The 14617-nt window shown below is 44.0% G+C and overlaps 1 protein-coding gene across 2 annotated transcripts; it reads left to right on the top strand.

Moving 5' to 3' along the window:
* The first annotated feature begins 314 nt into the window (after positions 1 to 314).
* CCNE1 (cyclin E1) lies at positions 315 to 12329 on the top strand. Of its 2 annotated transcripts, none has more exons than XM_067718203.1 (12): positions 315 to 521; positions 982 to 1033; positions 1141 to 1228; positions 1455 to 1523; positions 5933 to 6078; positions 6191 to 6326; positions 9023 to 9169; positions 9709 to 9804; positions 10021 to 10155; positions 10266 to 10377; positions 10469 to 10626; positions 10925 to 12329. In XM_067718203.1, the coding sequence occupies exons 2-12, from the start codon at positions 1011 to 1013 to the stop codon at positions 11045 to 11047; spliced, it is 1233 nt and encodes a 410-aa protein (XP_067574304.1). In that variant the 5' UTR covers positions 315 to 521; positions 982 to 1010; the 3' UTR covers positions 11048 to 12329. The 2 variants fall into 2 exon arrangements, with proteins under 2 accessions (XP_067574304.1, XP_067574305.1); XM_067718204.1 differs by lacking the exon at positions 315 to 521 and adding an exon at positions 631 to 653.
* Positions 12330 to 14617: the final 2288 nt, after the last annotated feature.

Genomic DNA, 14617 nt, shown 5'->3' with positions numbered 1-14617 from the left:
CCTGCGCGGCCCCGCCCCCCCGCGCGCGCGGGCCAGCCCACGAGTCCGGCCCCGCGCGGGCTCCGCAGCTCTAGCCGCGCAGGCCCCGCCCGGCCTCCGGGCCTCGCCTCTCCGGCGCGCAGGCCCTGTCACTTAGCCCCGCCCCGCGCTGGCCCCGCCCCTGGCGGTCCGGAGCGCCGGGGCCGGCCAGCGCCAGCCAGCGCCACACGGGGCGGTCCTGAGGGCGGTGGCTGGGCGGGCCCGGGCCCTCGGGCGGCCGCTGAGGGGCTCCCAGCCGGTCGGGGCGGGGCGGAGGGTGGCGGGAGGGCGCGAGGGCGGGCCGGGGGCCCGTTCCGCGCGCTGGGATTTTTAAATGTCCCGCTCTTAGCCGGGCGCAGGAGCAGCCGGCTCGGCCGCCAGCGCGGTGTAGGGGGCAGGCGCGGATCCCGCCACCGCCGCGCGCTCGGCCCTCCGCAGCCTCCCGCCTCCCGGCTTCCCGCTCGCCTCTGCCTCCTGCCTCCGGCCTCGGGATACGGCTTCGGGTAAGGACCCCGCCGCGGGCTGCCGGACGGCGCGGCAGGCTGGGACTCCTGGAGCGCCCGGGTCGGGCCGGGGTGGGGGTGGGGCGAGGCCGGGTCACCGGGTCCCTGGAGGCGTCAGCGCGGGGTGCCCCGGTAGGGTGACTCAGGGACAGGCTACGGGGAGGTGTTGAGGGGAAGACTGAGGCAGCCGGGGCCCCGAGGGAGGCGATGGGCCGGCGAGGGTTTCGGGGGGCGTCGAGGGCCCCCCCCCACCCCGGGTTCCGACCCGGCATCGCGGGCCGCTGGCGGCGCCGCGGGTGACAGGCCACCCCGGGCCCATCGGCCATTTTCCCGACCGGCCCGGGAGGCTCCCGCCGCTGCTGCCGCCCGCGCGGGAGGGGGAGGGGTGCCCGGGACGGACCGGCGGGCCCTGGTCCCCTCCACCGGCCGTCCTCACCCCACTGCCGCTTCGTGCCCCCAGGCCTGAGGTCTGATCCTGCGCCCAGCGCCATGCCGAGGGAAAAGAAGGAGAGGTGAGTGGCCTGGCCGCTGCGGGGAAGGGGAAGGTGTGCAGTGGTGGGGGAGGGGTGGGCCGAGATTTGGGGAGAACTCTTACCTCTGTGCCATCCTGGCTTTTCAGGGATGGGAAGGAACCCGGCACCATGAAAGAGGAAAGCGGCACCGATGTCTCTGTTCGCTCCAGGAAAAGGAAGGCAAATGTGGCCGTTGTGAGTACAAAGGAGACAGGTGGGGGAGGATTCCCCCCCACCCCCCTTCTTACCTGGGTACCAGGCTGGGTTCTGACCACATATTTATTGATAGGGGGTCAAGGGGGGTGCGTTTGGCAGAAATGGTGCTCATAACCTTACCAGCTTTCTTTTTTTCTCTCTCTCTGTGTTTTTGTCTTTGGGCTGTTTGATGTGTTTCCTTGGGGTGTGGGTTGTTTTATGTTAGTTTTTGCAGGATCCAGATGAAGAAGTTGCCAAAATTGACAGGACCGTGAGACAGCAGTGTGGCAGTCAGGTAGGTACATTTTCTGATTATGTCTAAGTTGAGGGTCTCCTTTTTTGGGGTCACATTAAGTCTCATATTTCCTTGCCTTCTGCTGAAGGCTTTTTCTCTAACTGTGGCCACAGTCCATACAACTGAGCGCTGTGCCTGTCAGTGGGCACTGACCTCTGCCAGCCTTGAGATTCCAGGAAGGTCTGTGTTCCTGACTGACATCCCTGAGATGACAAATATGCGCTGATGTCTGGAAGAACCAGAATGGACCTCACATAACTCAGTCCTCTCCTTTTGCCCTTGAGGAAACTGAGACTCAGTTAGAGGAAGAAAGTAACCCAGAGTCCTGTGCAAGTCAGGGGCGGAGTCTGTCCTACAGCCTCTCTGTGGGCTGGTGAACTGCGGGGAGGGCTCCTGAGACAGAGCTCTTTGGGTAACTGTGAGGATGGGGGTTGTGTGTACACACATAAGCACACATCCACACTTGTGTTTCTTCGTCATGGTGCTTAAGGACTTCCCGTCCCTGCTCCCACCCCCTTTAGGTCATGTTTCAAACTTTTTCCCCCTTTCTGAAAGTTCTTCTAGCCCATCCAGCAATTACCTACAGTGGTCACTGTCACCTGGAGCTTGATCTGTCCTCCACCAGAGTATTAGGAGGACATTCTGTGTAATGATATGTGCATCTCAACACATTTTTAAAATTGACTAGTCCATTTCTCTTGCTCCTCCTTCATGGAGTTCCCGCCATATTTCTTACATGCTCATGGTATCATCATAATATCAGAAGTTCCTAGCAGAAAAAGCTTGTATTATCTCTCTGCCTCCAGAAATGGCTGGAGACTGTAGTTATGGCTCTAGTAGGGGAAGCAGCCTATCTCCAAACTAGCTGATTAGGCTTTCTGACGCTATAGCAGATAAAAGCTGAGCAGGAGTAGTATTTGAGCAGAGGATACTGGTCCTGATTAGGTTAGCAGTGGAAGCACATCACTTTGTAGGGCAGTGAGCAACAGCCATAGCAACTGGGTTTGGAAGAGTGAAGGGCTTCAAAGTCGAGGGGCACATTATTTGTAAAAAGTTGTTACTGCACATAAGACCCTAGTAATTAGTATTTCTGGGGAGGTTCCACTGAATATTGAACAATGGCTTGATGATTTCCTTACTGTATTAGAAGAAGAAATACTTTACTTTAGGAAAGGAAATAAGACAGTGCATTCCAAGTTCTTTCCTTTTTTTCCTTTTTTCTCCCTGTAAAGACTTCAAACCAAGCAAGTTAATTTTTGTGGATTTCTACTAAAATGGACCTCTACTTCGTGAAATTCAAGACTGGTTATTTTCCCGCCTGTGTTTTGAATTGAAGTTTTTAAAAATATATATTTATTTACTTATGGCTGTGTTGGGTCTTTGTTTCTGTGCGAGGGCTTTCTCTAGTTGGGGCAAGCGGGGGCCACTCTTCATCGCGGAGCGCAGGCCTCTCACTATCGTGGCCTCTCTTGTTGTGGAGCACAGGCTCCAGACGCGCAGGCTCAGTAGTTGTGGCTCACGGGCCTAGTTGCTCCGCGGCATGTGGGATCTTCCCAGACCAGGGCTCGAACCCGTGTCCCCTGCATTGGCAGGCAGATTCTCAACCACTGTGCCACCAGGGAAGCCCAGAATTGAAGTTTTTAACTTAGGATGAAGCAAAGCTGTCCCTGTTGACTTCTTGGAGTTTTAGGGTAGTTTCTGTTCTCAAAGATAACCTGAACTGTGCCTAGGGTGCCTAAGGTGGGGCTTTGGTCCTATCCTTGGACTGCAGAGAGTTGATAGATGTGATAACATGAATAGCCATATTATTTCCCACTAGAAGGCGTTTTCATGGTTTTTCAGAGATTAATGACAACAGGTTTCTACACATTTTGCAAAGTAGATAGCTTGAAAATTACCCATCATTTATGGAGCAATCAATGTCTTATGTTATTTCTCTGTGTAGATTCATGAAGCTAGAATTTTGGGGTAACAACCTTTTTGCCAATTAATTACACAGAATTTTTCTCTGGAGTTATCATAGTTCAGCCCTGTTCAACAGCTCTGAGCTACTTGTAGCCCTCATGCTCAACTCCATGAAACTGCTTCGTCAAGACCACATGGAACCTTTGATTCTTACCTTAGGTTTTTCTCAATGACGATAATACTCTTTTATTTAAAGTCTATTTAATATATCCATTTTTGTTGTTCAATTTTTTGCATGAGACCCAACTTTTTTACTGAAGTGGAGTCCTGGAATTTCTATTAGTTACTTCTCAGAACATAATTTTGCATAAGGTAGTTTTATTCTCAGTTAAAAGTTGGTGTCTTGCTGTTACCCAGTTCCTTCCTAAAGTCAGACTGATCTTGCTTTCTTTGAGACATGGTATACATTCAAGTTAAATGATAAAGACTTCATTATTCTGCTTCATCCACTGGTTCCTAAAAGGCCAACTTTGGGAACCATTTGTCTGCTTGTGGTTCACCCAATTTGTCTGTGAACTACAGGTAGGGAAATGTTACCATTTTATCTCCAAAAGCCTCCTCTCAGCTATTTCAGCCATGTGGCTGTAGAGGGTGACAACCAGCTTCTGCTTTCAAAACTAGAATTCATTGTTGAATGAAGAGCAACTTAAAGCAGTTGTAATGTGACCCTTTTTGAGTCAAGGAAATACTACCAGCACATGATACTAGAACTGGAAGGGGATGTTGCCCTTCTCCAACAGCTGTTGGCAAGAGCTGTCATGGTTAATTTGCATTCCCAATTCTTTGCACATTGGATGGAGAAGAGCTTTATCCTGCTTTGCCCTTCTCAGTACCCTGAAAGTGCTCTGGCTTCCTCTGAAAGTGACCGGTGTGCTGTGGTAGCCACCCTGTCCCATATCTTCCAGGCAGCACTTAGAGCCCAAGTTTCTATGTTCATATATAGTCTTCTCCGTTGTCTCTTTTCTAGTCAATATTAATGGTCTCTCTGCTTTAAAAAAAAAAAAAAAAGCCAAGAGTCTCAGACTTTTTATAGAGCTTCCATACTGGCAGGATTGTTAACATGCCCTGTCTTCAATAAAATTACTATTTTATAATTTTAAAAATCAATAATAGTCCTTTAGAGTAAGATAATAGAGTAGCTTTAAAAGGAAAAATGTTAAATGGCAAAATGACATTATTTTCCAAATATTAAAAATTGACTTAAATTAAGTATCTGGAATCTTTAAAAGAAGCATTGTTTGGGTTTTTTTAATAGGTATATATATATTTTTTAGATGTTGGGGGTAGGAGTTTATTAATTTTTTTATTTTTGCTGTGTTGGGTCTTCGTTTCTGTGCGAGGGCTTTCTCTAGTTGTGGCAAGTGGGGGCCACTCTTCATCACGGTACGCGGGCCTCTCACTATCGCGGCCTCTCTTGTTGCGGAGCACAGGCTCCAGACACGCAGGCTCAGTAGTTGTGGTTCACGGGCCTATTTGCTCCACGGCATATGGGATCCTCCCAGACCAGGGCTCGAACCCATGTCCCCTGCATTGGCAGGCAGATTCTCAACCACTGCGCCACCAGGGAAGCCCTGTTTGGGTTTTTAATGATGGTTTATTCAATTAGCATTTATCACTCTGCAAGGCTTTGGGGTGGGTTTCAGAGGTCTTCAGGAATATCTAGGCTTTATCTCTACAGACTTTTTAATATATCCTGTGACTATTGCTTGATTCGGTTTTAACTAGGCAGATGCTCCTTTTGTTTCATTTTGAGTTAAGGAAAAGGAAAGGTCCCCGTTTTGTAATAATTTTGGCTTGACCTGCAACCAAAGGAAGATGTCACATTTGGTGGGTTTTGTTTTAAAATGGGGAGACTTTAAATATAGATGGCAATCAGTTTACATTTTGATTTTTTATACTTGTGATTGTGGAGTGCTTATATAAATGCTTTTACTGGAAATTGTCTTTCACTTTTAAGACATTTCATTAGGTTAGTTGTACTTATTAAAAAAAACAAATCTTTGAATTGTGACCAAATAATCTCACAACACACTTTAGGAGTCATGCTCAGTGTCTTACTGAGCTGCCAATAGATTTTATTCTTTTGTTTTTTTGGTAACGTAAGAGCTGTTTGCATTTTGTCTTACCCTTCCTGCGTCTATTTTGCTGCTCAATCACTTCATATGAGGATGATGATGTGTAGGGTAAAATGCTACTGACTGTAGTTTTCTTAGGTTTTACTGCATAGACTCCTAAGCTAATGACAAAATGAAATGAAAGCTTGGAGTCATTCCTGTGTCTTCTGTGCTATCTCCATCTTAATTTAGGCCAGAATATTGACTTAGGCCTAGAGGTTTCTCTCCAGCGTGAAGACATTTTCTGTTTTACTGGCTGTTTGACAAAACAATGAATGTAAAAACAGCTGGTTTACATCAAACATTTTTTTAATGTGTCTTTCTTTACAGCCTTGGGACAGTAATACAGTCTGTGAAAACCCCTGTTCCTTGATTCCCACACCTGACAAAGAAGAGGATGAGCTCGTATACCCGAATTCTGCATATAAGCCTCAGAGTTGCACACCATCTAGAGCCTCGCCACTGCCTGTACTGAAGTAAGCTGACTGCTGAGTGCCTTCTGGATCTCTTACTCCCTGTGTGCACTCCCGCCTCACTAGTATGGATGCATACTGACACCTGTCTTTTGCTTGCTTTTGTTTTTTGTAGCTGGGCAAATAGAGAGGAAGTATGGAAAATCATGTTAAACAAGGAAAAGACATACTTGAGGGATAAGCACTTTATGCAGCGGCACCCTCTTCTGCAGCCTAAAATGCGAGCGATTCTTCTAGATTGGTTAATGGAGGTGAGCTGGAGCCTTCCTGTTAACTAGAAGCATTGGCCATTTCTAGTTTCTTCTGTGCTGTTATAATCTCTTCAGGTGTTTGATTCCATTGACACATTCTGTGTCTCTGAACTGTGGTATATATACTACAGTGGCCTAACTTTTTTGCTTATGTACTTCCTTAAAAGAATTTCTGAAGTATCTTTACCCCTTAGATATTTTTAAGTTGGCATCTAATTTTTTTCTCAAAGTTTAAGTAGTTGCAAAGGTTGTATTTTCCAATTAATTATAAATATTGATATTTGATCTTTCAATTTGTACACTCAAATTGCATTTTATTTTTTTTGTTTGTGGTACGCGGGCCTCTCACTGTTGTGGCCTCTCCCATTGCGGAGCACAGGCTCTGGACGCGCAGGCTCAGCGGCCATGGCCCACAGGCCCAGCCGCTCTGCGGCATGTGAGATCTTCCCGGACCAGGGCACAAACCCGTGTCCCTTGCATCGGCAGGCGGACTCTCAACCACTGCACTACCAGGGAAGCCCCTCAAATTGCTTTTGAGTGTACACAGAGGAATGTGGATAACAGCTATTTGATAGCCACTACCAAATGTTTAAAAAATATATGAACAAATTTATCTTTGAGTCAGAAAATTTACATTGTTTCTTTTTAACTCCTTGGGATTCATTTCTCTTTACCCACAGAATTTTATCCTAACAAAATATTTTGTTCAAATCTTTTATTGATCACACTGTCATACTTCTCTACAATAATTGATCAAAATAACAAGTATTACAAATGGTGATGAATAATTGTTAAACATAAAAAGTAATATTGTATAGGCAGTGCACCTCCTTCTGGGAGGAAGTGTGGGTGACTCAGTAGTGGCTCAATTAAGGACACTTCCTGGACACCTCTGTAAGCCTTGGGTGGGTGAGAAGTGGGCTTTCTTCTGTGATGTGGAAGGACATCTCAGGCAGATCTGTTTTATGAAAGCACATATGGAAGTTGAGTGTCTAAGTATTCCCTAAAACTGAACTGTGCCACGTACCCTTTAGGAAGTCTGTATTAGCAGGGGTATGTGTACCCCTGTTGTACTTGTCCTAGAGTCAAATCCCCTGCTGCCATTTTATGTCTATGTGCTTCAGTCAGGCAAGTCACTTAACTGTGAGTCTTGGTTTTCTCATCTGTAATGTTTTCTAGCAATATTTGCTTGCAGAGTTTGTGTGGATTAGAAATAAGTACAGTTTACATGGTAAGCAAGAAAAGTTAGCTATTTTTATCATTCTTAATTTGCTTTTCTTTATTGGTCCCTGAAAATGTCAACATAGAAAATGTACAAATGTACAAATTCTTTGGCCTTGCTGTTGTCCACAGACCCACCATGGCACATAGCCCTTAGGGGCCTTTTGGAACATTTTATAATTCCTTGAAGCATTAGATGTGGTATGCTTTAACCTCTCAGGCTTCAGCTCATAAGATGATGTGACTGAGAGGTTCTATTTTATATAATGCAATTGATGCCATTGATGCAATTGATGCTTTAAAGAAATGATTTTCCCTGCAAGTCAATGAAAAAAGTCATGTAATACTATTGAAAGGATAGAAAAGAATGGTAACCTTTATGTCTTCAGTGGGACAAGACTAGAGTCCACAGTTCACAGGCAGTCTCATCTGCAGCGATGTTAAGTTTCCCAGCCCCTAGCCCAGCCAAGAAGTCTGTACATAAGAAAGGCAGTGCTTATGCTGTGTGCCCAATGGTGAGCTGGGTAAAGTAGTCTGAAAGTTTGTTCCTTAGAGAACAGAAGCTCTAGTTTTACTTCTAATCCTATTGTAGTTGTGTTATTTTATAAAAACTAACTCTAAATATGGCTCCACCTGGACTTCAGAAACACTCTTTGGTGATTGATGGAGTTTTCTACTAATGTTCTGTTTGTTGTTTCCTTTGGTACCTTTTCTACTTATTAACCCCATGAAGTGTACTTACATGGGATATACTGTTTAGGAACAGCAGTTTTAAATGCACAATCAGACACTTGATGACAGTAATGAATTGAGGTCTAATATTTCCTTGGTCCTTTTCAACTCCATCATGTACACTATTTCACCATGCCTCACAGCAATCCTGTGAGGTAGGGAAAACAGATATTGTCCTAATTTTATAGTCTGAGATAATCCAAGATAAATGGGTTTGTCTAAAGGGGAGCCTATGCTGGAACCTAGATCTCCGAGTCTTTTGTTTAATGTTTTTAAAAAACCATTTGCCTCTTGTGATTAACAGATTAACAGTGTTTTAGTGTTGTAGTCTTTAAGTAAATGTATGTTCCAGCTTTCAAACTTTCATACTGATAGTGCCCATTGTGAAGAAATATGGTAGTTCTTTCCTCATGTCATAATGAAACTTATAAAGGGGGACACCTTTCTTTGAGAAAATTCCATTTTTCCTTGAAATGCTGCTTTTAACAGGCTGTGAATGTACCTTCTTTCGCAGCCTATGAACATTTGCTCTTATATTATAGATCACAGAACACTTCATCCTTATACCTGAGTTCCAGTTTTTCATTGTGCATGTGCTTAGGGACAAGCAAGGTAACCATCCTTTCAGAGAAGCCAGGTTCTCTCTCTTGATTTGGTTATATTATCCTTCACCAAACTCATGACAAGTTTTTTGTCTTTCTTTTTTTCTCAAGTAACTGTTCTAAAACTTACTATTTTTTCAGGTGTGTGAAGTTTATAAACTTCACAGAGAGACATTTTACTTGGCACAGGATTTCTTTGATCGATATATGGCAACACAACAAAATATTGTAAAAACGCTTTTACAGCTTATTGGGATTTCGTCTTTATTTATTGCTGCCAAACTTGAGGTAAATAATTTTCAAATATTTGTTATGTAGTACATGCTTGAGCTCCACTGAGATTAGGGGAAGAGGTCAACTATTTGTCTAAATTTTTCTAATTTGAGGCCTTCTAAAGTTCAGCCACACACACAAAAAAGCTAGAAATTAACCAAGAAAAGTATGAGTATATAAAATGCTTAGGTTAATATAATTCCTTTAATCAAAAAAATTGAACTTTGACCTGAGAGGATTAAAATTTTGGTGTGATTAGAAGGGTGAATGGGCACAGCTTTCAAACATGTTGAAAAGGTGAAAATTTCAAAGCTCCCCATTGAGTAAAAGTTTGATTGATTTATTGATTGATTGATGTGGGTAACTGTTTCATTTCTTTCACAATTAATGCATTTTGAACCACTGGAGTGGCTCTTGTATTTATCCCATCAATGTACCCTTTCCTTCTTTCTATATCAGCATATTAAAAAGAATAAATTGGGAGGTACATTATAAGTTAAAACTATCAGAGATGGACTTTTTGCCAGTAGTATCTTCCTTTTATTTCCTTTCAGGAAATCTATCCTCCAAAGTTGCACCAGTTTGCTTATGTTACAGATGGGGCTTGTTCAGGAGATGAAATTCTTACCATGGAGTTAATCATTATGAAGGTTGGTTACAAGTTAGTTTTTCAGTCCTTTTTAAAAAATCCTACATAATATCTTTTCTATATTCAGCATGAGTGCATCTGGCTAGGTGTTCTCTAGGTGGACACACTGTGGCATGGGAAATGGCTGCATTTTGAACTCCTTTAGAGGACCAAAGGGAGTAGTAATGTCTTTTTCTTTTTTCAACCATTGGTCTCTTTTCTCTCTGTTTTCCCTTAGGCCCTTAAGTGGCATTTAAGTCCCCTGACCATTGTGTCCTGGCTGAATGTATACATGCAGGTCGCATATCTAAATGATTTTTATGAAGTGCTCCTGCCGCAGTATCCTCAGCAAATCTTCATACAGATTGCAGAGGTAAGTGGCTTTATTACCTCTGTGGGGCGACCTACCCCACCACTAGATGGAGTAACTTTAGAAGGGATGTGTGTTGGCCGTGTCCCTCAGTGTTCTTTTCTTCTCCATAGCTTTTAGATCTCTGTGTCCTGGATGTCGGCTGCTTAGAATTTTCTTATGGGGTACTTGCTGCTTCTGCCTTGTATCATTTCTCTTCATCTGAATTGATGCAAAAGGTTTCAGGTACGTTGGCTTTCCAGTCCATTCATAGGTGTATTGAACTTATAAACCAGTTGTTGGCCTCATTTGAGCCTAACATGTATTTTCATTGCAGGATATCAGTGGTGTGATATAGAGAAGTGTGTCAAGTGGATGGTTCCATTTGCCATGGTTATAAGGGAAACAGGAAGTTCAAAACTTAAGCACTTCAGGGGAGTTCCTGCTGAAGATGCACACAACATCCAGACCCATATAAACAGCTTGGATTTGCTGGTCAGTACTGTTCCTTGTTTCCCAGACGAATTCTTAAAACTGCCCGAGCAGCCTCTTCACTTTCTTTCCCACAGGCTCCAGATATCCCCAAAAGACTCTGATTCTTTTAATTCCATGGCAAAGAAAAATGGTGGTCAACAGATCCTCTCTCTAAGTATCATGTAGCCCAGAGACTTTTAGATTGTTCTTTGCTATTTTTTTCCTTCACTCATCTCCGTAGAAAAAAGCACAAAGTAAGTGAAGCCCAAAGGATACATTCTTCCATGTTAACATTTCTGGCTTTTATTCTTATCATCAGGACAAAGCCCAAGTAAAGAAAGCCATATTGTCTGAAGAAAATAGGATTTCTCCTCTCCCCACTGGGGTCCTCACCCCCCCACAGAGCAGTAAGAAGCAGAGCAGTGGGCAAGGAACAGCATGACCACACCAGCATCCTCACCAAAGACAGCTGTGCGGAAGTGCCTGCCCCCAGTTCTCTCCCGTCTATTGCAGCAGAGGCGTGCATTTGCTTTTACAGATATTTAAATGGAAGAGCATGTCTCTTCCGCAACAGAAGGTTTCTGTGGATGGCATTGGACAGGGAGAAGTGTTTCTTATTGAATGCTTAGATTTTTTTAATAAGTGGGTCAAGTACACCAGCCACCTCCAGAACACCAATGAGTGCTCCAGATGCTGCTAAGGAGGGTGATACTTGACTTGATTGACTGTTCACACAAATAACAAAGGCTTGAAGTTGAGGAGTGCCATGTTGCTGTTGGTCTCCCCCTGGCTGTTCTGGGTCGAGTCGTATTAAGTGGAACAGGTGGTTGTGAGCGTTAACGGTGCGCAGCCCACAACCAGCTATGCTGGGGGCCTCCCCTTTCCATACTATCAGTTGACAGTGTACAATGCCTTTTATGAACTGTTGTTTTGTAAGTGCTGCTATGTTTATCCGTTTTTTAATAAAGATAAAACACTGTCTTTGAGACAGCTGGTTTTATGAGCTATGTCTGGTAATTTAAGTTAGGAGTCAACTTTGAATGTGGCTATATCAGGTTCTCTTTTTTAACTTCATGCTTCTCAAAGCTCAAGCCTCTCAAGCAAATATATTAAAAGAAAACTTTTGAAGTGAGCTTCAGGTGCAGCCTCACAGGCCTCCTCGGGGCCCCTGAGCTAGAATGAGGCTCTGATTGGCATCTTCCAACAGTGCCCTGTGAAGTGGTGGCTCCCGGCGGCCTCACTGGCTGGCTGTGGTGATAGTAGTGAAGTCACGTCTGCATCGAGAGGATTCTTAGGTATGATTCCTTCCCGAGCACAGGACAAGGGTCATAAAGTATCTGTAATTAGTGTTATTTAATACTCTTTTCATCCTTACCCAAAGCTTAACCTAAAGTATTTTTTTGTTCGGAGAACTTGTTAACATAGTAGCCTAAAACTACACTTTGAACAAGAAAATGCAAAGTAAAATTATATGTAGTTCAAGGCCGTGATATTCGTATATAGTCTGTTCCCTGACCATTTATGGAATCACCAAGTGCCTTGCTAACAGAGGAGGTTACTGTCCACTTTAAGGCCCAGTGTGTACAGTTCACATCATGTTTTGTGGGACATTCCCAAAGTGATGGCCTTGTCAAGTCTTGTGTTTCATTTTCTCACAATGCTTTGGTGTATGTATGGGTTCATTAAGGGAGGGTGAATGAGCAAATAAATATCATTTATTTCAACTTGGTATTTTATTATTTTGCAAAAATCTATCTGAAGTAGAAAGAAAAACAGCCACTTTTAATTACCATATTTATATGAAATTTGAGAGATCCTACTTTTTCACATTGTGATGTTATAGTTCTGGCAGTTCTAATACAGTTTTCTTAATAAATGCATTATAAATCTACATGTAATGGTATTTAGTCAAATGATACTCCTAGCTAATTATTTCTTCATCTCAGAAATGCTCTTGCCTTATAAGTAGTGAATTTTTAATGGTGATCATTTGTGACTTGAAAAATCCTAAAAGTGGTTAATTTATATTTGACATTCTGTGCAAAAATATGGCACTGAAAACATTTCTATTTTCAAAGTTTTATATAAGTTTGAGAGCTTGGCAAATGTGAGGAAACACTGGTTTGAAAGCATGTTTGAGGTAAATGCTTCATGGACCGTTTGGCAAGCTGTTGTACTGCAGAGAGTGTTAGTTACTGAGTATGCTGAGATGAGGCTGCCTTACGTGTAAATTGTCAGAGGGCAGCATTTCTGGAGACTCAGTATTTTTTTAAATGGCACTGTTGCCACAGGCAGCTCTTAATAATCTGTGCTAATAAAGGATAAATCCCAGAAGGGTAAGTGAAATCCATAGTAGCCAGTATTTTCTGTGGCTCTGTCAGAAACCCTAAATGCCACTAGTAAGTAAAATCAAGTTTCCCCTCTTAAAGGAGCGTCTTCCATTTGCTAGCAGTCAGTATAAACTTTGGCCCCTCACTGGTCAGCTCTATACCCATTTGCCAGATCACGTTTGTTCTGCAATTCATCTGAAACCAGCAGAGGCGAGGTGATACCAAACAGATAGCAGGGGTGGAAGTGGCAGCTCTAGTCACCTCTGGTGAACAAATGCTCTGAGGCAGAGATGCGTCAGCAGGAAGGACCCAGAAAAGCAACAGGAGTGTGGGCCCTCGGTCTAAGTTAACTTGTGTTAGAGCTAGAGAAACAGTAATTTATCAAAAGCAACCATGAAGACTGATTGGATTGTGGTAGAGCACACCACACCCTCACATCCCACCCCAGCTCACAGAATTCACTCACTGGCCCTCATCAGAGCTGCTGTCAGGTCTCTGTCCCCCGTGCCCAAGAAAGAAAACACTGGTCTTCAGGTGGTGGGTGTTGAAGGTTTTCCAAGGTCCCCCATATGGAACTTGGACAGCTCGTTGTTTCACGGAGGTCATTTCATACCAGTGGGTGAATAAATGATGCTGAGGTTCACGTTCCTGAGGCCGGTAAGCAAAACTGTGAGGTCCTTTAAGATTTGGAGCTTAGTGTGAGGCTACACTTCTCCAACTCAGACACAAAGGAGATTGGAGTTTATTTGGGCAAAATTAGGCTGTACCTCAGAGCAGGGATGGAAAGAGAAATCAAATCTGATAACGTCTAGTCATATTTACCCAACCGCGCATTTTCCTACCACATGTTCAGCATTTTGAAATTCAAATCACAATTATACCTTGGACATTGTTAGAAGACTATTTTTATCCCTGCTGTAATCATCTAATTTGCTGATTACAGGTCTCAAATTGCCACAGAGAACTCAATTTTTGAAAGAATTGTCCTGTTTGATCAAATATGTTATTCAAGCAATGCAGTCATTTGTTCCACAAGGTTACCTGCCAGGCAGAGCTAACCAGGAGTAATAGCATTAGAAGCCTATACTTAAAATCAAGCATGAGCTAATCTGCCTGTGACAATAGAGTCTTAAATATAATTTGTGGCAGATTCTTTAGTTCTTGCACTGACAGACAATTGCATTTTGTATTCAATGAGCATAGATTTTTCCTACCTCATCCCAATTCCAAATTTAACTCAGAAGACTCTAATGTGCTCAGCTTCACAGGCTAACAGGTACTATTTCCCAGGAGCCTCAGACAGGAGGGCAATGCTCTCCTTTATTCAATAAACACTCCCTCTGCCCCCCTTTTAAATCATTTTACTGATCAATGCCAATTCCAAAAATTGTGTAGCATCTGACTGCGGTGAGGTTCATGTCTGATGCTGGTGTCCCTGGCATGATGTGTGACCTGGCCTCTCCTGGGAGCCCCTGCTGTGTGTTGGCGCTACCAGCCCTGGAGACAAAAGCATGCAGGGCACAGACCACGGAGAGCTCATGAGAGCCTGGGAGACAGAAGAACAGCTGGAATCCTCCAGCGGGCAGCGGTGTGAAAGGTGAGCATGGAGTGGGAGCCGTACCTGTGCTTGAGAGGGAGGCTGTTGAGTCCTCCCCAGCAGGCCTGGAAAAGTGGAGTGGAAG

This window comes from Pseudorca crassidens, chromosome 20 (assembly GCF_039906515.1).
Source record: "Pseudorca crassidens isolate mPseCra1 chromosome 20, mPseCra1.hap1, whole genome shotgun sequence".
NCBI lineage: Eukaryota > Metazoa > Chordata > Mammalia > Artiodactyla > Delphinidae > Pseudorca > Pseudorca crassidens.
Note: the sequence above shows the minus strand (reverse complement) of the source record. Positions and strands in the feature narration are given on the sequence as shown.

Bases quoted from the DNA above. Each gene is read 5' to 3' on its own strand.
- CCNE1 (XM_067718203.1), top strand. From the start codon at position 1,011: ATGCCGAGGGAAAAGAAGGAGAG. The intron at 6,327-9,022 runs GTGAGCTGGAGC...CTATTTTTTCAG, and splicing joins TTCTAGATTGGTTAATGGAG to GTGTGTGAAGTTTATAAACT. The intron at 10,156-10,265 runs GTAAGTGGCTTT...TCTTCTCCATAG, and splicing joins TCTTCATACAGATTGCAGAG to CTTTTAGATCTCTGTGTCCT.